The following is a 23,676-nucleotide window of genomic DNA, read 5'->3' as shown; positions in this document are numbered from 1 at the left end:
TTAGAGGGATATTTCTAGGGAGTGAACACCATAAGACCTGAATGATTAACAATAACTGATTATTTCCTGTGCCAGATTGAAATGCATAAATATCTTCTGAGGTAAAAACCTACCTCTTTTTCATTATCCCCGGGCTGGGGGAGAGAGAAAACTAATCCCTTCAACAATGTTTTTTTAAAGATTTTATTCAATCAGGGGCTCCTGGGTGGCTCAGTGGGTTAAGTGTCTGTCTTCAGGGGCGCCTGGGTGGCTCAGTCTGCCTTCGGCTCAGGTCATGATCCCAGGGTCCTGGGATCGAGCCCCACATCGGGCTCCCTGCTCCGCGGGAAGCCTGCTTCTCCCTCTCCCACTCCCCCTGTTTGTGTTCCCTCTCTCGCTGTGTCTTTCTCTGTCAAATAAATAAATAAAATCTTTAAAAAAAAAAAGTGTCTGCCTTCAGCTCAGGTCATGGTCCTGGGCGAGCCCCAGTAGGGCTCCGAGCTCTGAGGGAAGCCTGCTTCTCCCTCTCCCAGTCTCCCTGCTTGTGTTTTGACAGAGAGAGAGACAGCGAGAGAGGGAACACAAGTAGGGGGAGTGGGAGAGAGAGAGGTAGGTTTCCCGCAGAGCATGGAGCCCGATGCCCGATGCCGGGCTGGATCCCAGGACCCTGGGATCATGACCTGAGCCCAAGACAGCCGCTTAACTGACTGAGCCACCCAGGCGCCCCCAAAATAAAAAAAAAAAATCTTTAAAAAATATTTTATTCACTCATCCTACAGCAAGAGAAAGCACAAGCAGGGGGAGCAGCAGAGGGAGCGGGAGAAGCAGGCTCCCCACCAAGCAGGGAGCCCCATATGGGGCTGGATCCCAGGACTCCGGGATCATGACCCTAGCGGAAGGCAGATGCCCAACGACTGAGCCATCCAGGCGCCCCCCTTTAACAATATTTCAATGAGCATCTGATGGGTGCTCATTAAAGGAAATGGAATATGGGAAACACTAGTACAGTGGCTGAGATTTAAATGAATAAATAAACTGAATTGTGAGTATTCTGAAGTAGCGATTACATCCCAGCAGCCACAGTATCTTCACAGTGCTTTGCACACCGCACAGGCTCATTAAGTAATTGTTCAACGAAGGTACATCTTGGCGCCAAGGTTTGCTGCAGTTGAGGAAAAACCACGTGGCTATATTTACCTTTTCAGATCACGTGATCCTGAGCCCAACCCAGTCATTTCCTCGGCGGGCAGGGATTTCAGAGTAGGAAACGTGATTGGGTATCTTTTGAACACGTGGTCCCCGGGTCCCTTTTTTTTTTTTTAACTGGTGAAAAGCGGCCCAGCCCCTGGCCAACCTCGGCGCCTCCCGGGCTCTGGCCCCGCCCCCTCGCGCGACGGCCCGAGCTGGCGCAGGCGCAGTGGTTGGTAACGGTTGCTCCAGCCGGCGTCAGAGTGAGGTGGCGGCGATGGCTCCGTGCGCGGCTTCCTGGGTCCTCGGTGTGCAGTTCTCCAGGGTCAGGCTCCTGCGGGAAGGAAAGAGTGGGCGGGTCGAGTGTGAAAAAAGAGTGAGCTCACGTGGGTATGACGTTGGGGCCCACCTTCCTGCGGTGCGCGTGCCCGTCTGGATGTCTTGGCCTCACACACGCCCCGCCGCCCCCAGGCCCCTGCCAGCTTCCGGTCGGTAGCTCCTCCAGGGCTCCCATCCCGGAAAGGGACGAGGGGGCCGGGAAGCTGGGGTGCAGCGAGTCAAACTGTCGCGAGGAGAGAGGCGAGTGGCTGTTGGGCGAGCCAAGGGCTTCTGCGCCCCAAGTCCCCACTTTCACAGAGGGGAAACAAAAGGTGGAGGGATTTGTAGCTCTGACCTCCGGTTGGAATGCTCTCCCTTTCCCTGCCTGGTGCTTGCCTGTTCATCCCTCAGGACCTAGTTGGGGTCACCTCAAGAGGTTTCTTGAGTCTTGCCATTCTTCCCTCCCAAAGTGCAATTGCGGAGTTACCCCACTGGGCTTCTATAGATCATTAAAAAAGGGAGTTCAGAACTGGATGGACTGGCTTTGATTACTGGCCTGGTCACCCCAGGTGACCTTGGGCTAATTACATAAAATCTCCAAGCTTCAGGATCCTCATCTTTCAAAAGAAATAATATAGTGTGCAGATCATAGGGTTGTGGGAATTAGGTGAGCCAACGCCTTGTAAAATGCTTCCTACAGTGCTTGTTGTATGCTAAATGTTCCATAAATACTATTTTCTCAAGGGGAAGGAGAGGGAAGGATACTCTTTATTTTCTTTAGAAAGGCTTTATTATATCAAGCAAGATTTGGCTTTTGTAATCTTTTTAAAAAGGTACACAAAAAGGAAATGTAGCCCTGGAGAAGATCCATGCGAGTCTAGTTAAAGGAGTACTTGGTAGAGGACAAAGTTTTAGGCTAATAATGGCTGACATTTGCTTACTATGTGCCAGGCACTGTGCTAGGAGTTTGGGATGCATCACTACCTTTTTTTTTTTTTTTAAAGATTTTATTTATTTATTTGACAGAGAGAGAGTGCACAAGTAGGCAGAGAGGCAGGCAGAGGGAGAGGGAGAAGCAGACTCTCCACTGAGCAGGGAGCCCAACGCGGGGCTCAATCCCAGGACCCTGGGATCATGACCCGAGCCGAAGACGGTGGCTTAACCTACTGAGCCACCCAGGCGCCCCGCATCGCTACCTTTCTTAATCTTCCCTAACAACCCAGTGAGGTAGCTACTAGTATCCTCATCTATAAAGAGATTGAAGATTAACCACTTGTCCAAATTCACATAACTAGTAAGTAGCAAGACAGGATGGAGGGGCGCCTGGGTGGCACAGTCGTTAAACATCTGCCTTTGGCTCAGGTCATGATCCCAGGGTTCTTGGGATGGAGCCCCGCATCGGGCTCCCTGCTCTATGGGAAGCCTGCTTCTCCCTCTCCCTCTCCCTCTCCCACTCCCCCTGCTTGTGTTCCTGCTCTTGCTATCTGTCAAATAAATATATAAAATCTTTAAAAAAAAAAAAAAAGGGATGGAGATCCAGGTCTGTCTATATCCTAAGAGTTTTGATTCCATGCTATATTCCTTTCTAATAAATTGAGAAAGGAAAAAAAAACTCTCTCCTTTCTTGGATGAGATTAACTTTTTTTTTCCCTTCGCGAGGTGGAATTTATCTGTTTCGTGACCTAAAGATTAGATAAAAAATCTGGATCCGAGCACCATCTTGAATCTCAAGAAGGACAATGTATCTGGAATTAACTAATTCAGATTAACTATTCCAATTAACTATTAACTATTATACCCCGTTCCTAGGAGCAGGGTAACCAATTCTTCCTGGTTTTAGCACTGAAAGTCCTGCAACCCAGGAAGCTTCCCCAGTACTGGGCAATGTGGGACAGTTGGTCACCCCACCTAGGAGTGTTGGATTTCCTATTGGTCCTTAAATGCATCCTCTCAGGAAGTTTGGCATTCACTGAAGACTGACCCTTATGCGTGTCCAAGCATTTCTTACGGGGATAATTTATTAAGTGAGCTAATGTGTTGTAAAATACTTTGCATAGTGTTTGTGATATAGTGTGCTCAATAAATGCTATTATTTAAGGGAGAGGTGAGAGACATACTCAATTTATGACACTGCAAAAAGGAATATGAGTTAGTGGGAAACTGGTGTTGAGTGTTATGTACTTGTTTGCCTTTGTGACTTCTATTTACTAAAACTGTGATAGCAGAGCAGAGCCATGGAAGCAGTTGAAGTCATGCCCAAAGCTGAGCTTATGCAGTTAGAAGCCTGTAACCGGGGCAATGACAAACTGATAGCATCCACTAGTCAGTTTGTTATTCCAGCAGAGGGCACTTATAGTGGGTTAGGAACTGCCCTGCTGGTAAAAAGCGAAAGATGTAAAGTGAGGAGATAGCAGAGTTCCTCTTGGGATAAATTTTTGGGGAGGAATTCCACCTCAGGAGAAACTATGAACAAAATGAACATTCCTAAGGTCCTGAAGACTTGGTTTCATGAATCGTGCCAGCATTAGGTGATAGAGCCTGCCTCCTTCCTTGGCAACCTAACCTGCTCTCCACTGCCCACTGCATCTTAACCATTCCTGGTCTCCTTGGCCAATTGTACTGCTGGATTCTACTTCAGGCTTCTTTCTAAGCATAAGTCTCAGACAAATAGGAAGCAGTTGTTTAAAAAGAACAGAACTGGGAGGGAAAAGTCTTGGATTCTAGTCCTGGCTCTTATACTATGTTGTATGGCCTTCAGTAAGTCTGGATCTTAGTTTCCTCCGAAATAAAATGTGGGCAGGATGCATTTAATTTGCTCTCATTCTGTCATTCCATGCATGAATCTGTGACATTTTGTGGTAGAGAATAAGGATGAGGAAAGAGCACATTCTCGGTGAGCCACTTGAAGCCAAGAGGTTGTTGTTTTTTTTTAAGATTTTATTTATTCATTTGAGACACAGAGATACAGACAGAAAGAGCATGAATAGGGGGAGAGGCAGATGGAGAAGCAGGCTCCCTGCCAGCCAGGAGCCCGATGCGGGGCTCGATAGCAGGACCCTGGGATCATGACCTAAGCTGAAGGCAGATGTTTAACCATCTGAGCCACCCACGCGCCCCTGAAGCCAAGAGGTTGTATCTTTGTATAATACACTATCTGTCAGTAACCACTGAAATTTGTGGGTGAGAACAGCTTGAGATCCAAAAGACCCAGATTTGAATACAATTACTGGTACTGACTTTAGGTAACTGAGCAAATCTTATTCAAAGCACCTTAGGATCCTCCTCTGCAAGAAAGCTGGAATGAGATTTACAACAGCCTTACACCTCTTCAGAATTAATGACTATGGGAAAATGTACAGTTGTGCAGATGAAAAGAACTCTGTTGGTTTCAAGATCCTGGATTATCCCAGTTAACTAAAATTTACTTTCTAGGCAGGTGCAGGATGAACATGTATTGCTTTGCCCTAATTTTAGACAAAGGACTATCGAAAATAGGCTGTGATTCTTTCATCCGCTTTACTTTTTGATGAGATTGTGCTGAAAGCTTTAGCCTGGTACAGTGATTCTCTCTGGCTAACACAGTAATGCTGCCTTACTTGGCAGAAACAAATCAGTTTAAGAGCCCACTTGTTTCCTCTCTACAGACCAGGTTCAAGGCAAGTGTCTCATTATGGCAGCTGAAATCCAGCAGAAATCCTTAAGAGAACCATGTCATAAAGCCCATTCTCTTTTAGCTGATTAAAAAAAGAATATAAACGTACAGCCCACATACTTGGTGTGCTATTAAAAATATGGTTCCTTTATTCCTTAGTTAATAAAAAATTCATTCATACCATTATTCATCTTTAAAAAGAAATCAAAATGTTTCAGTTAGAGACATTTAACCATTTGTAATTATAAATGAAGTCATTTTTTTAGGTTAATTTTTTTTATTTTAATGTTTTTTTTTTTAAATGTTTTATTTATCTATTCATGAGAGTCAGAGAGAGAGAGAGAGGCAGAGGCAGAGGGAGAAGCAGGCTCCCTGCCCAGCAGGGAGCCGGATGTGGGACTCGATCCCAGGACCCTGGGATCATGACCCGAGCCGAAGGCAGACGCTTAACCATCTGAGCCACCCAGGTGCCCCAAATGAAGTCATTTTCTTCTCCCCTCACCCCCACATTAGTGAGATTCCTGGGTTAGCACTCCAGAGACCGTTCTGGCCTACATATTTCCCAAGCTGTTTCTTCTGCCTGGTGAGATAAAAAGCAAATGAGGGCAGTTTTCCCTATCAAGAGCAGCCGCTGCTTTGAAAAAGTCTTTCTTCAGGGTCAAATCTCAGCCACACTCAAACCTGCCCAGTTCAGAGAGGGGCTGGGAGAAAGATGTTGGTTTGCTGCCCTCTACAGGCTGCACTCAGTGAGCTTGATTAGTTAGAGGAAGAAGTGAGGAATCCTTATGAACCTGAAAAGAAATGAAACAAGTTAATGCTAAATTAGCTGAGAGTGGGTGGGGGTAATGATTGTGAACATCAGCCTACCATTCAAAAAACCACAGCATTTAGGGCATGTAAAGATGGCCATCATATCTTGTTAAGTGAAAACGGGACGTAATAAAACATGCACAGCCTTGATTTGATTTTTGTAAAAACAGATTTAGTTATACCAGAATGTTAAACTTTCGTTATCTTGGTGGTAGGATAGTGGGTAATTTGTATTATATTCTTTTTACTTATATGTATCATCTTTTTTTTTTTTAAGATTTTATTTATTGGTCAGAGAGACCACAAGCAGGGGGAGCAGCAGGCAGAGGGAGAAGCAGGCTTCCTGCTGAGCAAGGAGCCCGATGTGGGACTCGATCCCAGGACCCTGGGACCATGACCTGAGCTAAAGGCAGCCGCTTACCCAACTGAGTCACCCAGGCGTCCCTATCTGTATCATCTTAATGTTCTACAATAAATATGTATTATACTAGTAATAAGAACCTAGTTTAAAAAAAAAAAGAACCTAGTTTAAAAAGTATATTAAAAAGTGTGTGGGGGGTACCTGGGTAGCCCAGATGGTTAAGCATCTGCCTTCAGCTAAGGTCACCATCTCTCCCCCTGCTTGTGCTCTCTCTCCCTCTCGAATGAATAAATAAAATCTTTTTTTTTTTAAAGATTTTATTATTTATTTAACAGAGACACAGCGAGAGAAGGAACACAAGCAGGGGGAGTGGGAGAGGAGAAGCAGACTCCCCGCGGAGCAGGGAGCCCAATGCAGGGCTCGATCCCAGGATCTTGGGATCATGACCTGAGCCGAAGGCAGATGCTTAACGACTGAGCCACCCAGGCGCCCCTGAATAAATCTTTAAAACAAAATGTGTGTGTTTGGGCGTCTGGGTGGCTCAGTCAGTTGAGCCTCCCAACTGTTGGTCTTGGCTCAGGTCTTGATCTCAGGGTTGTGGGTTCAAGCCCCATGTTGGGCTCCACGCTGGGCATGAAGCCTACTACTTTAAAAAGTGTGTGTGCCAACGGGGCTTCTTTGTTTGCTAGTCATGTTCTCTTTCTTGATCTAGATGCTATATGTCTTCATCAAGCTGTCTACTTATAATACATGCTCTTCTCTGTATGTATAGTATACTTCAATTAGAATAGTTTTTAAAATAGTATGTATAGTATACTTCAATTTATTTATTTATTTATTTATTTTTTAATTTATTTATTTGACAGAGACACAGCGAGAGAGGGAACACAAGCAGGGGGAGTGGAGAGGGAGAAGCAGGCCTCTCGCAGAGCAGAGAGCCCAATGCGGGGCTCGATCCCAGGACCCTGGGATCATGACCTGAGCGGAAGGCAGACGCTTTATTTATTTATTTTTTAATTTTATTTATTTATTTGAAAGAGAGAGAGACAGCAAGAGAGGGAACACAAGCAGGGGGAGCAGGAGAGGGAGAAGCCAGCTTCCCGCTGAGCAGGGAGCCTGATGAGGGGCTCGATCCCAGGACCCTGGGATCATGCATGACCTGAGCCGAAGGCAGATGCTTAATGACTGAGGCACCCAGGCGCCCCATATTTTAAAACTATTTTAAATTAAAGTATACTAGGGGTGTATAGCCCACATCGGGCTCCCTGATCGGTAGGAGGCCTGCTTCTCCCTCTCCTGCTCCCCCTGCTTGTGTTCCCTCTCTTGCTGTCTCTCTCTCTCTCAAATAAATAAATAAAATCTTTAAAAAAAATAGTTTTAAAATATTAAAAATAGTTCCTGCTTATACAGGAACTCTCATTCTTTGGTGGTGATGCAAAATGGTGCAGCCATTTTGGAGGGCAGTTTGGCAGTTGCATACAAAACTAAACATATTTTTATCATACGATTCAGCAATCTTGCTCCTTGGTATTTACCCAGATGAGTTGAAAACTTATGCCCACACAAAAACCTACACACATTTACAGCAACTTAATTCATAATTGCCACACACTTGGAAACAACCAAGATGTCAGCAGGTGAATGATACTGTGTTGAGTGTACAGGGCAAGGGGGTGTATGGGACACTGTACTTTCTGCTCAGTTTGGCTGTGAACCTAAAACTACTCCAAAAATTAAAGTCTTTTTTTTTTAAGATTTTATTTATTTGTGAGAGAGCACGCACAGGCAGAGGGAATGGCAGGGCAGAGGGAGAAGCAGGCTCCCCGCTGAGCAAGGAGCCTGACGAGGGACTCAATCCCAGGACCCCTGGATCATGACATGAGCTGAAGACAGCCGCTTAACTAAGTGAGCTACCCAGGCATCCCAAAGTCTTTTTTTTTTTTTTTTAAGATTTTATTTATTCATTTGACAGAGACAGAGTGAGAGAGGGAACACAAGCAGGGGGAGTGGGAGAGGGAGAAGCAGGCTTCCCGCCGAGCAGGAAGCCCGATGGTGGGGCTTGATCCCAGGACCCTGGGATCGTGGCCTGAGCCGAAGGCAGATGCTTAACAACTGAGCCACCCAGGCGCCCCCCAAAGTTTTTTTAAGTGGTTGTACTTCCCTAGAAATATACTAAAAACTATTGAATTGTATAAATGAGTAAACTGTATGGTTTGTGAACTGTATCTCAATAAAGCTTAAATGGTTGTATTCATAGATTAAAATGGATATGAAGTACCAACACATGCTACAGTATGGATGAACCTTGAAACTATTATGCCAAGTGGAGAAGCCAGACACAGAAGGCCACAGATTATATGAAATGTCTAGAATAGGCAGAAATAGATTACTTGTTGCCAGGGACTGGGGAGTGGTGGTAGGGTTGGGAGTGGGGAGTGACTGGTAATGGGTACAAGGTTTCTTCTTGGGATGATGAAAATATTCTGGAATTAGACAGTAGTGAGTAATGTTCAACTTTGTGAGTGTACTATAAGACAACTTAATTGTATACTTCGAAAGCGTGAACTTTATGGTATGTTTATTATGTCTCAATAAAGCTGTTATCTTTTTAAAACGGGGGGAAAAAGCAATGGCAGATTTTGAAAGATTATCTTAAATAGCATGTGCCAGGGTGCCTGGGTGTCTCGGTCAGTTAAGTGTCCAACTCTTGATTTCAGCTCAGGTCATGATGTCAGAGGTGTGAGATTGTGCCCTGCCTCAGCTGGGGCTGGGCGTGGAGGCTGCTTAAGATTCTCCCCCTCCCTCTTAAATAAATTAAATAAATAAATAGCACGTACCTAGAACTGGAACATCATAGTCTTTGAAGCACTATAGTTTAATGCACATTAAAAAATTAGTTTTAATTAAGGGGCACACAGTGGGGCTCAGTTGGTTCAGCGTCTGACTCTTGATTTTGGCTCAGGTCATGATCTCAAAGACATGGGTTGGAGCCAGGAGTGGGGCTCCACGCTCAGCAGAGAGTCTGCTTCTCTCTCTCTCCCTCTCTCTTTGCCCCTCCCCCACTCACTCTTTCTTGAAAATAAGTAAATAAATGAAAATATTTTTAATAGGGGCTCTTGGGATGGCTCAGTTGTTGGGCACCGACTCTTGCTTTCGGCTCAGATCATGATCTCCGGGTTGTGAGATCAAGCCCCAAGTCCAGCTGTGCGCTCAGTGGGGAATCTGCTTGAGAGTCTTCCCCTCTACCTCTCCTTCAGCCCCTCCCCACCCCCCGCTCGCGTGCTGGCGCGCTCTCTCTTCTTTCTCTCAAATAAAAATCTTTTAAAAATTATAAAAATTATAAAATAAAAAAATAAAAAATAAATCCGTTTTAATTAAGAATGGCCATACATTGGGGTGCCTGGGTGGCTCAGTCGTTAAGGGTCTGCCTTCGGCTCAGGTCATGATCATAGAGTCCTGGGATCGAGCCCCGCATTGGGCTCCCTGCTCCGCAGGAAGCCTGCCTCTCCCTCTCCCACTCCCCCTGCTTGTGTTCCCTCTCTCGCTGTGTCTCTCTCTGTCAAATGAATAAAATCTTAAAAAAAAAAAAAGAATGGCCATACATTAAGAAGCCTATATTTTGTCAGTGCTCTCAGTTGAATGGGAACTGGAAACTGTTATCTAAGAAAGCATTTACCTTTAATAGGATTACAGTGAAAGTCCCAGCTTCGGGCTCAGGATCACCAGGCTGTGGTCAGCGTGGGTCTATCAAAGGCAGCAACTCTCCGCAAGGAGAATCCAGTTTCAGACATGCCAAGTCGTCTGACCGTGTGGGCCCAATGTTAAGTATTGCAATTGGGAGCTGCTTCTCTCGGGCAGTGAGGATAAACCTGTAGCCGGAGTACACCTTAGAAGAAGAAGACACCAGTGAGAACTCTCGATGCAGGAAGAAAGAAACCAAACAGGAAGCCTCTCCGGGGTTCTCCATCCCACAAAAGGGGCAGTCACCACCCTGACCAAGTCAGATACCTGCAACGACGAGCCCACTACCAAGAGGGAGTCCGCTTCTTTTACACGCCTGCGCACAAAGTCAACCTTGTCAGGGTTCACTGTGTCCCCAAAGAAAACGACATCTGGTTTCAGGGGGCCCCCACATCGAGCGCAGGACGGGACCTGAAAGCTCTGCACCTGCTCCTCTGTGAGAAAGACGTCGCCATCCGGAGCCAGGCCATGGGCCTCGGCACTCCAGGTGCAGTTCAGGGCTTCAAAACGCTCCTGCAGCACCGCCCGGGGAATCTGTTCGCCACAGTCCAAGCAAAGAACCCTGAAACCAAAGAAGAGGCTACTGAACGGTTGGCCCCAAGGAGGCATGAAGCTGCCAAAGACATCTCATCCCTGACCATTTTTAACTCCTCCGACAGTGCTTGCCATTCCTAACACGCAGTCTTTCCCCCATATTAGAATACCTTCTCATGACCTCTTTACCATTTCTCACTTTCCTTCTGCTGCCAGTCTGTAGAACAAGGAGTGTACATCTGTTTTCCTAACTCACGCTCCCTGCTTACCCTGTCAGCTCATTTTTATCCGTAGCACAACTGCATATGACTTCCTTAATGCCCAAACCTGTGCTTTTCCCTTCCTCCCCCTCCTCCTCTGGGGGGGGGTGTCGCTGCCCATCACCATCGTCTCTTTAAAATGTTCTTCCCCCCGGGCGCCTGGGTGGCTCAGTTGGTTAAGCAACTGCCTTCGGCTCAGGTCATGATCCTGGAGTCCTGGGATCGCCCGCATCGGGCTCCCCGCTCAGCGGGGAGTCTGCTTCTCCCTCTGACCCTCCCCCCTCTCATGTGCTCGCTCTCTCTCATTCTCTCTCTCAAGTAAATAAAATCTTTTAAAAAAAATTAAAAAAATGCTCTTCCCCCTGGTGTCCTTACCCAGTGTCTTCTGTTTCTCTCCTTACCTCTCTAATCATGAGCTCCATGAGAGCAAGAACTTTGAGTCCTTTGACCATTGTGCTATGCCCACCACCTAGAACAGTGCCTACAGACAGTGGGCATTCACTAAATAGCTGCTAAAAGAAAGAAAAAGTGGTTTAGTTGGTTTCTTCCCTATTCTTCAATCCTCCAGACAGTTTTCCTTCTCCCTTCTCCACCCTGGGGACTCTGTTTGCACTGCCACAATGCCTCTGTGCTAGCAGCCCCCTCTCCAGCACAGGACTCCACTCCTGCTCGGCTCCCAAACTCCAAGACATCTTGACTGTCCTGTCCAGCTGATCTCTGTCTTCACCCGCCCCTCCTCAGCTTCTCTGTCACCATCCTTTCTCCAGTTACTTGGGCAGGAACCCTTGGAAAAACTTACTACTTGTTTTGCTCCTTTTTACCTAGTCGGCCATCAGATTTTGTTGATTATTTTACTTAAAAGGCCCCCATGAGGGGCACCTGGCTTAGTTGGTGGAGCATGTGACTCTTAGTCTCAGGGTTCTGAGTTAAAGCCCCACGTTGGGTATAGAGGTTACTTCAAAAAATTAAATCTTAAAAAAAAAAAGATGGGGCGCCTGGGTGGCTCAGTCGTTAAGCGTCTGCCTTCGGCTCAGGTCATGACCCCAGGGTCCTGGGATCAAGCCCCGCATCGGGCTCCCTGCTCTGCCAGAAGCCTGCTTCTCCCTCTCCCACTCCCCCTGCTTGTGGTCCCTCTCTCGCTGTGTCTCGCTGTGTCTCTCTCCGTCAAATAAATAATAAAAATCTTTGAAAAAAATTTTAAGAGACAAGGGGTAAAGTAGACATAAAATCTTTGTATCTGAGTGATGGTACATGGGAGTTCATTATACTACTTTCCTTTTAGGGACATTTGAAATTTTCATCATGAAAAGAAAGTTTTAATGGACCCGTGGCCATCATTAGTTCTCGAATTCTCCTGATACCACCTGGGTCTAGATCCTTCAGGTTGACCTCCCTGAGCCACTCTTTCTAATCCTGTGTGGCTTTCCTCAAATGCTATTTTTATCATACTACTTTCTTGCTCAGAAACCACTAATATTCCCCTTTGTCACAACAGACCCAAATTGCGCTGTGCTATTTTCAGATGCACTCATGATTTGGGTCTAGCCTTCCCAGACAATCTGATTTCATAGTAAGTCTCCACAGAGGCCAGGCCAGACTCCTCTGGGCTCTATAAGTCCTCTTCATTTAGAAAGCCCTCTCCCTTCTTTCGCCCAGTCAGACCAGAGCTAAGCTTAAGCCCCACCTTTCCCATAAAAGCTTGACCAATTACTCAAAGCTTTACTAAATCTGTTTCTCTGACCGTGCAAAACATGTCTATCAAGGGGGGACCACATAATTTAACAATTGTGTGGAGCTGTTTGTTAAACACGTTATTTTTTGGATCCCTCCCCCACCCCAAAGAGATCACAAAGTTCTCACATATAAAGTAGACCATGTTTTATACTTTGTTTTTGACCCCTCCACACCACCAAGTAGCACACTGCATGTTGTAGGCACCCAATAAATATTTTATGATTGGCAGGAGGATCTCTGGCTTCAAAATAAGAAAATGGTTTCCAATTAGCTACAAGTTATTGCCAGGACTACATGTCTTCATTCCATCAGTATTTATTGGGTTCTGACTATATGCTGGGCTGTACTGCGTTCTCTGTCTAGGCACCTGAGATCCACCAGCTTCTAGCCTGTGTTGTTGGCACTTTGCTCATAGTCCCCTCAAGACACTACAGGTCCCTTGCATACAGTTCTCTTACAAGCAACTTCTTGCATCTCTCTTAGGGTGTTCACTGGCCAAGGAAGCCTTCTCCAGAGTTGCAGAGATAGTGTTAGGGAGTTAATTCACCTAGACTGACCCTCAACCGATGAGGGATGGGATATGATAGACAAAAATGCCCCAGCTTCCATGACTTGGCAGTGAGACAATTCTGAAGCATGCTCTAGACAGTCAGAGGGCTCCTCAAAGGACTGAGCCTCAGCTCCCCAAAGCAACCCAATCATCAATTTACCCTTTTCTTGGTTTTTCTTCCCTACCCTGTTTCATTTCCCCACTGAGTTTGTTCCTCAGTGAGTTTGCTGGGATCTACTCCAAAGTAAACAACTTGCTCCAAATCTTTTTCTCAAGGTCTAATGAAAACGACAGTGATCAAGATAGCCAAATGTGTGCTCTAGCACACATTTCTGCATTCAAACTATTTAGACCTTCCTGCACCTGTGCATGCATCCATGGAGTTCTGTCAGGCGCTGACTCCCTGCTTTTGTGTGCAAGGCATCCACATTTTGGGTCACCAACCAGTATAGCTTTCCGAGTCTCTCCCAGTTGCTCAGTGCCCAATGTGCAGGGTTTGGCTGGAGGGAGGAGAACCGAGGCCAGCCTACAAAGTTTCTCGCCCAGTACCGCTGGCGGATTGGAGCACTCCGTAGAAAATCCCCATGCTGAATGGGTTTCTGGTCGGTGCGGGCGTAGAGTCCCACCTTTTCTGACCTGTAGTCTGGGATCCCCGACTCAGTGGAGATTCCTGCCCCAGTCATCACTAGGAGTCTCTTGGAAAGAGTGATGAAGCGCTGTAACTCTTTGACCTTCTCAGGGTCCCGAGGAGGACTTGGTGGCACAAATAACCCAATGGATCCATGTGAGCACTGCCGGCTGATATTCACCATCCAGTGGCCTTTTGCTGCTCTGAAAGTCAACCCAAAACTCATCCTCATTCTAGAGAGAAAGAAACCTGATATGAGAAACCAAATTTTAAAAACTAAAGCAACCAGGGACACCTGGGTGGCTCAGTCGTTAAGTGTCTGCCTTTGGCTCAGGTCACGGTCCCAGGGTCCTGGGATTTAGTCCCACGTCGGGCTCCCTGCTCAGCGGGAAGCCTGCTTCTCCCTCTCCCACTCCCCCCTGCTTGTGTGTTCCCTCTCTCACTGTGTCTCTCTCTGTCAAATAAATAGAATCATAAAAAAACAAAACAAAACTAAAGCAACTAGGGGCGCCTGAGTGGCTCAGTCGGTTAAGCGTCTGCCTTTGGCTCAGGTCATGATCTCAGGGTCCTGGGATCGAATCCCGTGTCAGGCTCCCTGCTCATAGGGGAGCTTGCTTCTCTCTCTGCCCCTCCCTCCTGCTCTGCTCTCTCTCAAATAAGTAAATAAAATCTTAAAAGAAACAAAACAAAAAAAAACTAAAGCAACCAAAAAAACCCCCCAAAACAACAACAAAAAAACCTGAGGCAACCATGGTTTCAACCAACTGATGGATGGATAAACAAAATGGGGCCTATCCATACAATGAAATGTTACTTACCTATAAGCATGAAGTTCCAATATAGGCTACAAAATAGATAAACATTGAAAACATTGTGCTAAGTGTAAGAATTCAGTCACAAAAGGACAAATACCGTACGACTCCACTTATATAAATTGTCCAAAATACACAAATATATAGAGACAGAAAGTAAATTAGTAGTTGCCAGAGACTAGAAGGAAGAATGTATCAAAACATTCTTTTTTTTTGTTTAGTTTTTCCCTTTACACTTGTTTTTTTTTTTAAGACTTTTATTTATTTGAGGGCGCCTGGGTGGCTCAGATGGTTAAGCGTCTGCCTTCAGCTCAGGTCATGATCCCAGAGTCCTGGGATCGAGTCCCGCATCGGGCTCCCTGCTCCTTGGGAGCCTGCTTCTCCTCTGCCTCTCTCTCTCTCTCTCTCTCTCTGTGTCTCTCATGAATAAATAAATAAAATCTTAAAAAAAAAAAAAAAGACTTTTATTTATTTGACAGCAAGACACAGCAAGAGAGGGAACACAAGCAGGAGGAGTGGGAGAGGGAGAAGCAGGCTTCCCGCGGAGCAGGGAGCCTGATGCGGGGCCTGATCCCAGGACCCTGGGATCATGACCTGAGCAGAAGGCAGACGCTTAACGACTGAGCCACCCAGGCGCCCCTAGACTTTTTTTCTTTTAAGATTTTATTTATTTGCCAGAGAGAGAGAGAGCACGCAAGCAGGGGGAGAAGCAGGCTCCCCACTGAGCAAAGAGCTTGATGTGGAACTTGATCCCGGGACCCTGGGATCATGACCTGAGCTGAAGGCAGATGATTAACTGACTGAGCCACCCAGGCGTTCCTAGATTTTTTTCTTTTTTTAATTGAAGGATAATTAACATACAGTATTACAGTAGTTTCAGGCGTACAATATGATTCAACAATTCTATACATTACTCATTGCTCATCACTGCAAGTGTCCTCTTTTTTTTTTAAGATTTTATTTATTTGAGAGAGAGACAGACAGAGAGCACAAGCAGGGGGAGGGGCAGAGAGAGAGAAGCAGACTCCCCACTGAGCCGGGAGCCTGACATGGGCCTAGATCCCAGGACTCTGGGATCAACACCTGGGCCAAAGGCAGACACCTAACCGACTTAATCTCCTTCACCTATTTCACCCATCTCCCCACCCCACCTCCCTTCTGGCAACCACCAGGTTTGTTCTCTATATTTAAGACTCTGTTTGTCTCTTTTTTCTTTGTTCATTTGTTTTGCTTCTTAAATTCCACACATTGAGTGAAATCATGTGGTATTTGTCTTTCTCTGACTTATTTCACTTAGCATCATATCCTCTAGATTGATCCATGTTGTTGCAAATAGCAAGATTTCCTTCTTTTTTCGGCTGAGTGATATTCCTTTGTGTGTGTGTATATCTAAGAGTGGGTCGCTTAACTGAGGGCGCCACTCAGGCGCCCCCATTCCTTTTTTAAAATAGACATCTTCTTTATCCATTCATCTATGGATGGACATTTGGGTTGCTTCCATATCTTGGCTATTGTAAATAATGCTGCAATAAACATAGAGGTGCATGTATCTTTTCAAATTAGTGTCTTTGTTTTCTTTGGGTAAATACCCAGGAGTGGAATTACTGGATCATATAGTAATTCTATTTTTAATTTTTTGAGGAACCTCCGTACTGTTTTCCACAGTAGATGTACCAGCTTGCATTCCCACAAACAGTCCACGAGGGTTCTTTTTCTCCACATCTTTACCCACATGTTATCTCCTATGTCTTTGATTTTAGCCATTCTGGCAGGTCGGAGGTGATATCTCATTTATAGCTGAAAAGCAAAGTTGGCATCTAGGCATTAAGCATCAACAGCTTCCTCCACTTTCAACATTACGAAAAAAAGAGTCTGGCTCTCCCTATTGGCACTAATGGCAGCTAATCTTTTTTGTTTCTATCTATATTAAGAGTATATATGTTTTTTTAGTAGGCTCCATGCCCAGCACGGAGCCCAAGGTGGGCCTCGATCTCACAACCCTGAGATCATGACTTGAGCCAAAATCAGGAATCAGACGCTTAAGCAACTGAGCTGCCACCCAGGCGGCCCTGGACTTTTTTTTTTTTTTTTAAGATCTTATTTATTTATTTGACAGAGACACAGCAAGAGAGGCAACACAAGCAGGGGGAGTGGGAGAGGGAGAAGCAGGCTCCCAAATGAGCAGGGAGCCCAATGTGGGACTCAATCCCAGGACCCTGGGATCATGACCTGAGCCGAAGGCAGATGCTTAACGACTGAGCCACCCAGGCGCCCCTGGACTTGTTAATTTCTGAAGCTGGGTGATGGATCCGTGGATTGGGTTTGTTATATCATTCTATTTCCACAATAAAAAAAATTGTTTTTAAGATTTTATTTATTTGAGAGAGAGAGCAGAGCAAGAGAGAGAACACAAGCAGGGGGGAGGGGCAGAGGGAGAAGCAGACTCCCTGCTGAGTAGGGAGCCCGATTCGGGGCTTGATGTGGGGCTTGATCCCGGGAAGCTGGGATCATGACCTGAGCCAAAGGCAGATGCTTAACTGCCTGAGCCACCCAGGCACCCCCCCAATAAAAAATGTTATATATTTATTTTTAAAGTAGGCTCCACACCTAATGTGGGGCTTGAACTCACGATTCTGAGATCAGGAGTCACATGCTCTACGGACTGAGCCAGCCAGGTGCCTCCACAATAAAAATTAAGAAAAAATAATTCCTTAGAGGGATGTCTGGATTGCAGATGTCCTAGTGTGCCCAGGACATCGGAAGTGCTGAAATGCCGAAAGTCATGAGACAAAGGAAAATGCTTATATCTTTTGAATATTTTAAAGGCTTAAGAGATATGATCAGCAAAGTGAGGAGAATAAAAAAATGGAGCTGAGAGCCGGACATGAGGCTCGATCCCAGGACACAGAGATCACGACCCGAGCCAAACGCAGATGCTTAACCATCTGAGCCACCCAAGCACCCCAAAATATCTATTTTAAAAAAGGAATGGGGGCGCCTGAGTGGCGCCCTCAGTTAAGCGACCCACTCTTAGTTTCAACTCAGGTTTGATCTCTGGGTGGTGAGATTTAGCCCCAAGTCGGGCTCTGCACAGGGTGTGGAGCCTGCTTAAGATTCCCTCTCTCCCTCTTCCTCTACCCCTCCCTGCACATGAACTTTCTCCCTCTCAAAAAAAATAATAGTAATAATAAAAAGGAAATGTAAAATACAAATTGGTAAAGCAGGATTCTAGGGGCACCTGCGTGGCTCAGATGGTTGAGCGTCTGCCTTCGGCTCAGGTCATGATCCCAGGGTCCTGGGATCGAGTCCCGCATCGGGCTCCCTGCTCCTTGGGAGCCTGCTTCTCCCTCTGCCTCTCATGAATAAATAAATAAAATCTTAAAAAAAAAAAAAAAGCAGGATTCTAGCATAAGATGAGGCCTATTCTGCTTGTCCCAGTAAAACCTGGCCGGTCAGAAACTGGGGGCGCCTGAGTGGCTCAGTCGTTAAGCATCTGCCTTTGGCTCAGGTCATGATCCCAGAGTCCTGGGATCGAGCCCACTTTGGACTCCCTGCTTATCAGGGGAGTCCGCTTCTCCTTCTCCCTCTGCCCCTGCTCTGTACTCTCTCTCAACTAAATAAAATCTTTTCAAAAAATGTCTTGTGCGCCTGGGTGGCTCAGTCTTTAAGCATCTGCTTTCGGCTCAGGCCATGGTCCCAGGGTCCTGGGATCGAGCTCTACATCGGGCTCCTTGCTCCGCGGGAGGCCTGCTTCTCCCTCTCCCACTCCCCAGGCTTGTGTTCCCTCGCTCGCTGTGTCTCGTTCTCTGTCAAATAAATAAATAAAACCTTTAAAAAAATAAAAAATTTCTTATAAACTTCAAAATATTAATCGTCTACTCCCAATATCTTTTAAATCCCTTAATAGCTCATTGTTATTCTATGACTACATCTAAAGACGTCTCCATTGGAGGACTGCCTTTATAATTTTAGTTACTACCATCCCTTGGGAGACCGTGTGTTCCATAAACCTACTTCCCATTTTATAAATCAGAAGTATTTCTTCATAAACTAAAGAGCACATTTGAGTTCTGGTATGCCAGGTGTTGATGAAGTCGTTGCTCAGATATTTCAGGCTTATGATTTTTATGGCTTTTTATTTATTAATGTAACTAAGCACATGCACATCTTTTATTCCATCTTTCCCATATTCTTTTAGTTTACCCTCAATCGCAAACACTGCTACTTGGACACAGCAGGAATAGTGAGGCCTGGCACGACATTCTACCCCAGCCTTCTAGCTGTAAAAGCAAGGCTCTGACACATTACTTAACATAATGCAGAAATTCTCTAGTGATACGCACCCCTTATGTAAACATTACCTTATGCTTGGCTTTCCAGATCTAGGTTAGGACCCCGATTTTTCTAGACATTTCACAGCAACACCTGAACCGCTAAACAAATACAGACTGGACTCCTGAGACCAAAGGGCTCGGGACACCCCGCTGAAAACACGCTCTATTGGAACAGCAGCTCTCTGCCAGGTACCACCAAACGGTAAAGAGTTAATACGGTATCGGGGCGCCTGCGTGGCTCATTCGTTAAGCGTCTGCCTTCAGCTCAGGTCGTGATCCCAATCGGGCCCCACATCGGGCTCCCTGCTCCGCGGGAAGCCTGCTTCTCCCTCTCCCTCTCCCCCTGCTTGTGTTCCTTCTCTCGCTGTGTCTCTCTCTCTGTCAAATAAATAAATAAAATCTAAAACAAAAAACCAAAAACCAAAAACATGTAAATGGATATTTAAAAAAAAAGTTAATACGGTATCTCTTACAGCAAATCCACAACTTCTAGAAACCCGCAGCCCACACAGAGTACACTCACCTTTCATGCTTAAACGACACTTTACGACCGACGGTGCAACTGACTAGCTGCTTTTGCATTTTTGGGAAATGTAGTTCACGAGGCTGAAATGATGCATGAAAAACTACAAGTCCCACAATCCTCTGGGCTTCACAGTTGAGGGGCCCAGATCGTCTGGTAGCGCCACCTGTCTACCTTTCATGGTCAGAAGTTTTTGAACCTTGGTTGGAGATGGGCGGCTGTCTTCTAAACTCACATGCCGTGTCCACTTGAGAGAAGTGGTTCGAGTTTCCACACCAGTGTGCTCAGTGCAAATAGTACATCCAAACAGCACTAAGTTAGGAATTCATTGTTAAGAGAGAAGCTTTAATAATGGATCTAGAATAGGCTCATACTCAACTTCACTGATTATGATCCTTTGCAGTCACCATGAGGAAATCAAGTTCCCACCTTGCAGGGGGTTGTGAACATCAGAAGTATTGATGTTTTTGGAGTTTATGTGAACAACTAACGCCACATATAATATACAGTGAATAATGTGTTTACCCACTTGGCTACTCCAATTTTATTTCTCATTTTGTGTTTTTATTGAATTAACCAACACAGTGCCTTCCCAGACATTCTGACTTAATTGGTCTGAGGAGATGCCTGGGCATCAAGTCGGTTTACAAACTTCTCAGTTGTTTCTAATATGTAGACAAACAGAAACTTTGCTCTCTAGCCTCACCTAAATAAGATATCAATCAATTTGTGTTTAGAACATAACCAAAGGCTAGCTAACCCAGACCTTGAAGAACACCTAAGGAACCACTTCCCCCATTTTAAGATAAACTGAAGCCCAGAAGTACTGTATTATAGAAGCTGGAGTCAACGTTTGACTCCTGGTCCTCTCATTGAATGTGTGGAGGTAAATATTGGTAAAGTCACCCAGTTTAGTAGTTGTGGGTAGGACATTAGGACACCCAGCAACAGCTCAGATAGGTCACCCTGCTGGGATAATCACCTGACATGATAGCTTTTTGTGCCTTAGTTAACCTGACCACACCGGCTGAGAGAAAGGACCAAAATGTAGACTGGAAATTTTTACTAAGTCAAAAAAACTGTAATCAAGAACATTTTCTGTACTTATGGGTATTTGACCAAAACCTATTGAAACGGCAAAACACTGACATTCCCCCAGCCAAATTTTATTATGAAAAATTTCCAACCTGTATTGTTTTTTCAGTTTGCCAAGTGGAATGAGCATCATTAATTGAGAGACTGCCTAATACAGGGCTATTGTGCTTTTAGGCCCCAAAGAATCTCATGTTCCAGGGAGAAGTTAGCTGACTTTTCAATTTTTCTTAGTGCTGGAAAGTCATCCGTGGAGGATGAAGTCATCCAAGGCAGCTGGTGAAACACACAATTTCACCACACCAGGAATTAATGACTAAGTCTTTGATTGGACCAAAGTAATCTAAAATCAAGTTGCTAATCTTTTTTTCCACTAATTTTTCTTACCCTGTGGGAAAAAAATTAGCTACACATCAACATCCAACAGGACTTTTAAAGATGTCAGTTTTGCATCCAGATGATGACTTTGTTTACTGAATAACACTTTGAACATTTTTGAATTTTTTGAAATTTTGAAAAAATTTTTTTAAAGATTTTATTTTTAGGGGTGCCTGGGTGGCTCAGTTGGTTAAGTGGCCAACTCTTGATCTCAGCTCAGGTCTTGATCTCAGGGTTGTGGGTTCAAGCCCTGTGTTGGGCTCCATGCTGGGCGTGGAGCCTACTTAAAAAAGGAGGGTGCCTGGGTGGCTCAGTACTTAAGCGTCTGCCTTCAGCTCAGGTCATGATCCCAGAGTTCTGGGATCGAGTCCTGGGATTGAGTTCTACATCGGGCACCCTGCTCAGCGGGAAGCCTGCTTCTCCTCCCACTCCCCCTGCTTGTGTCCCCTCTCTCGCTGTCTCTCTCTCTGTCAAATAAATAAGTAAAATCTTTAAAAAAGGGGGCGCCTGGGTGGCTCAGTCATTAAGCGTCTGCCTTCGGCTCAGGTCATGATCCCAGGGTCCTGGGATCGAGCCCCACATTGGGCTCCCTGCTCAGCGGGAAGCCTGCTTCTCCCTCTCCCACTCCCCCTGCTTGTGTTCCCTCTCTCGCTGTGTCTCTCTCTGTCAAATAAATAAATAAAATCTGTAAAAAAATAAAATAAAATAAAACTTGCTTTAAAAAAAATCTGAAAAAAAAAGTCTCGTGCTATATAGCGACTGAGCCAACCAGTCACCTCTCATGTTTGAAATTTTTTATAATAAAATGTTGAGGAGGGCGCCTGGGTGGCTCAGTTGGTTAAGCAACTGCCTTCGGCTCAGGTCATGATCCTGGAGTCCTGGAATCGAGTCCCACATCGGGCTCCCTGCTCAGCGGGGAGTCTGCTTCTCCCTCTGACCCTCTTCCCTCTCTATCTCTCATTCTCTCTCTCTCTCAAATAAATAAATAAAATCTTTAAAAAAATAAATAAAAAAATAAAATGTTGGGGAGTGCCTGGGTGGCTCAGTCAGTGAAACATCTGCCTTCGGCTGGGGTCATGATCTCAGGGTCCTGGGCATGGGAAGAGCATGCAACTTTTGATCTTGAGGTCATGAGTTCGAGCCCCACATTGGGTGTAGAGATTACTTAAATAAACTTAAAAAAAAAAAAAAAGCCAGGGGCACCTGAGTCACTCAGTTGGTTAAATCTCTGCCTTCGGGTCAGGTCATGATTCTGGGGTCCTGGGATCGAGCCCCATGTCGGGCTCCCTACTCAGCTGGGAGCCTGCTTCTCCCTCTCTCTCGCCCCCCCGACCCCCCTCTTGTGCTCTCTCGTGGGTGCTCTTTCTCTCAAATAAATAAACAAAATCTTTAAAAAAAAGAAGCCAGACACAAAAAATAAAATATTATATGATTCTGCTTATATGAGGTATTTAGAGCAGTCAAATTCGTAGAAACATAAAGTATAATAGAAGTTGCCAGGGGCTGGGAGTGGGAGGAATGGGGAGGGGAGTTAGTGTTTAATGGGTACAGAGTTTCAGTTTGGGATGATGAAAAAGTTTTGGAGAGGTAGAAGTGATGGTTGCAAAGAATAAATGTACTTAATGCTACTGAACTGTATAGTTAAAATGGTTAAAATGGTAAATTTTATGTTATATATAGTTTATCCCAATTAAAAAAAAACTATTTTGGAGATGATAGTTAAGCTGTGAATCAGTAGCCAAGTGAACAGCATGCTGACACAGCCCATTTTTCATGGCCCCAATTCACTCTACGAATGAAGCTATTAGCATGTTCCCTCCCATAATGCTTTGCTTCATTCTCCATCCAAATTTAGTTAAGGAAATCAAGAAACAAAATCTTTAGAAATAGCTTATGCATCTTCGAGAGATCTTAATACGGTTGTATAATTTTCAACCAAATAATAATTGATGGTTTTTCCATGAGACCCAAACTCGCTTTTCTGTAATAGGAACCTTGCCTATTGGGGATGATGAGTAGGGGGCGTTTCTCTTCAGCTTTGCGCAGTGGCAGTATCGTAGCCAATGAGGTTTATCCGAGGCGCGATTATTGCTAATTGAAAACTTTTCCCAATACCCCGCCGTGACGACTTGAAATATAGTCGGCATTGGCAATTTTTGACAGTCTCTACGGAGACTGATATATTTTGGTTTGAAAAAGCAGTGTCTGTTGTGGCCTCTTCTAGTTTGTAAGATTTGTTAGAAAGTGCTAGCGGGCTTCCAGAATCTTTATTGAAAAACTTGTTTCTTCGGGCAGATTTTTTTTTTTTTTTTTAATTTGTCGTTACGTTCGAAGTCTGGTTTAGGTGACGGGTGTTTTTTTCTCCTTGCCCTCGTGACTTTAAAGGTTGTACAAATGTACCTGTTTGTCGGTGATCTTTGCCCATTTGGTCCGTTGCGCCTCCGCCCGCAGCTACTCGTCTACATTCGGTTGGTTCACTCTTGCTTTCCCGGCTTTCCCGCCGCTCAGGTTTTTTAGTCAAAATTCAAGTCTGCGCTGTCATCTCTGTGATGTCATGAGGATTTGCATAAAATTACCCAGCATGCACTGTGTATGTACTCTCGTTTCCAAAATCTGAATGTTCGGTCTGAGATGATCTAACAGCAAGAAGCCTCCGGTGCAGACGGACCTTAAATATAACGGCTGGTAGCAGAATACGTCATATGCACGAACTCGCTGGCAGTTGTTCGCCCTCACTGAAAAGGTAGTTGTCATTCGTGGGGGAGCAGGGTGCGTGCTCACG

At 45.3% G+C, this 23,676-nt stretch overlaps 1 protein-coding gene and 1 non-coding gene across 8 annotated transcripts; one reads left to right on the top strand and one right to left on the bottom strand.

Annotated features, from left to right (window-relative positions):
- Positions 1–5,530: 5,530 nt before the first annotated feature.
- SIRT4 (sirtuin 4) lies at positions 5,531–23,383 on the bottom strand. 7 transcript variants are annotated; one of them, XM_035724080.1, is made up of 5 exons: positions 19,425–19,451; positions 13,491–13,988; positions 10,317–10,611; positions 9,985–10,194; positions 5,531–5,928 (listed from the first exon to the last, which is right to left on the bottom strand). In XM_035724080.1, the coding sequence occupies exons 2-4, from the start codon at positions 13,985–13,987 to the stop codon at positions 10,042–10,044; spliced, it is 945 nt and encodes a 314-aa protein (XP_035579973.1). In that variant the 5' UTR covers position 13,988; positions 19,425–19,451; the 3' UTR covers positions 5,531–5,928; positions 9,985–10,041. The 7 variants fall into 7 exon arrangements, with proteins under 7 accessions (XP_035579973.1, XP_035579974.1, XP_027433345.2 ...); XM_035724081.1 differs by having other exon boundaries at positions 13,764–13,988; XM_027577544.2 differs by adding an exon at positions 14,574–14,599 and having other exon boundaries at positions 9,985–10,611; positions 19,425–19,439.
- LOC113913435 lies at positions 22,929–23,069 on the top strand. The gene has a single exon (XR_003517212.1). It is a non-coding gene; the product is annotated as a U4 spliceosomal RNA (small nuclear RNA).
- Positions 23,384–23,676: the final 293 nt, after the last annotated feature.

The sequence above is a fragment of the Zalophus californianus genome, chromosome 14, assembly GCF_009762305.2.
Source record: "Zalophus californianus isolate mZalCal1 chromosome 14, mZalCal1.pri.v2, whole genome shotgun sequence".
NCBI classification, from domain to species: Eukaryota; Metazoa; Chordata; class Mammalia; order Carnivora; family Otariidae; genus Zalophus; species Zalophus californianus.
Note: the sequence above shows the minus strand (reverse complement) of the source record. Positions and strands in the feature narration are given on the sequence as shown.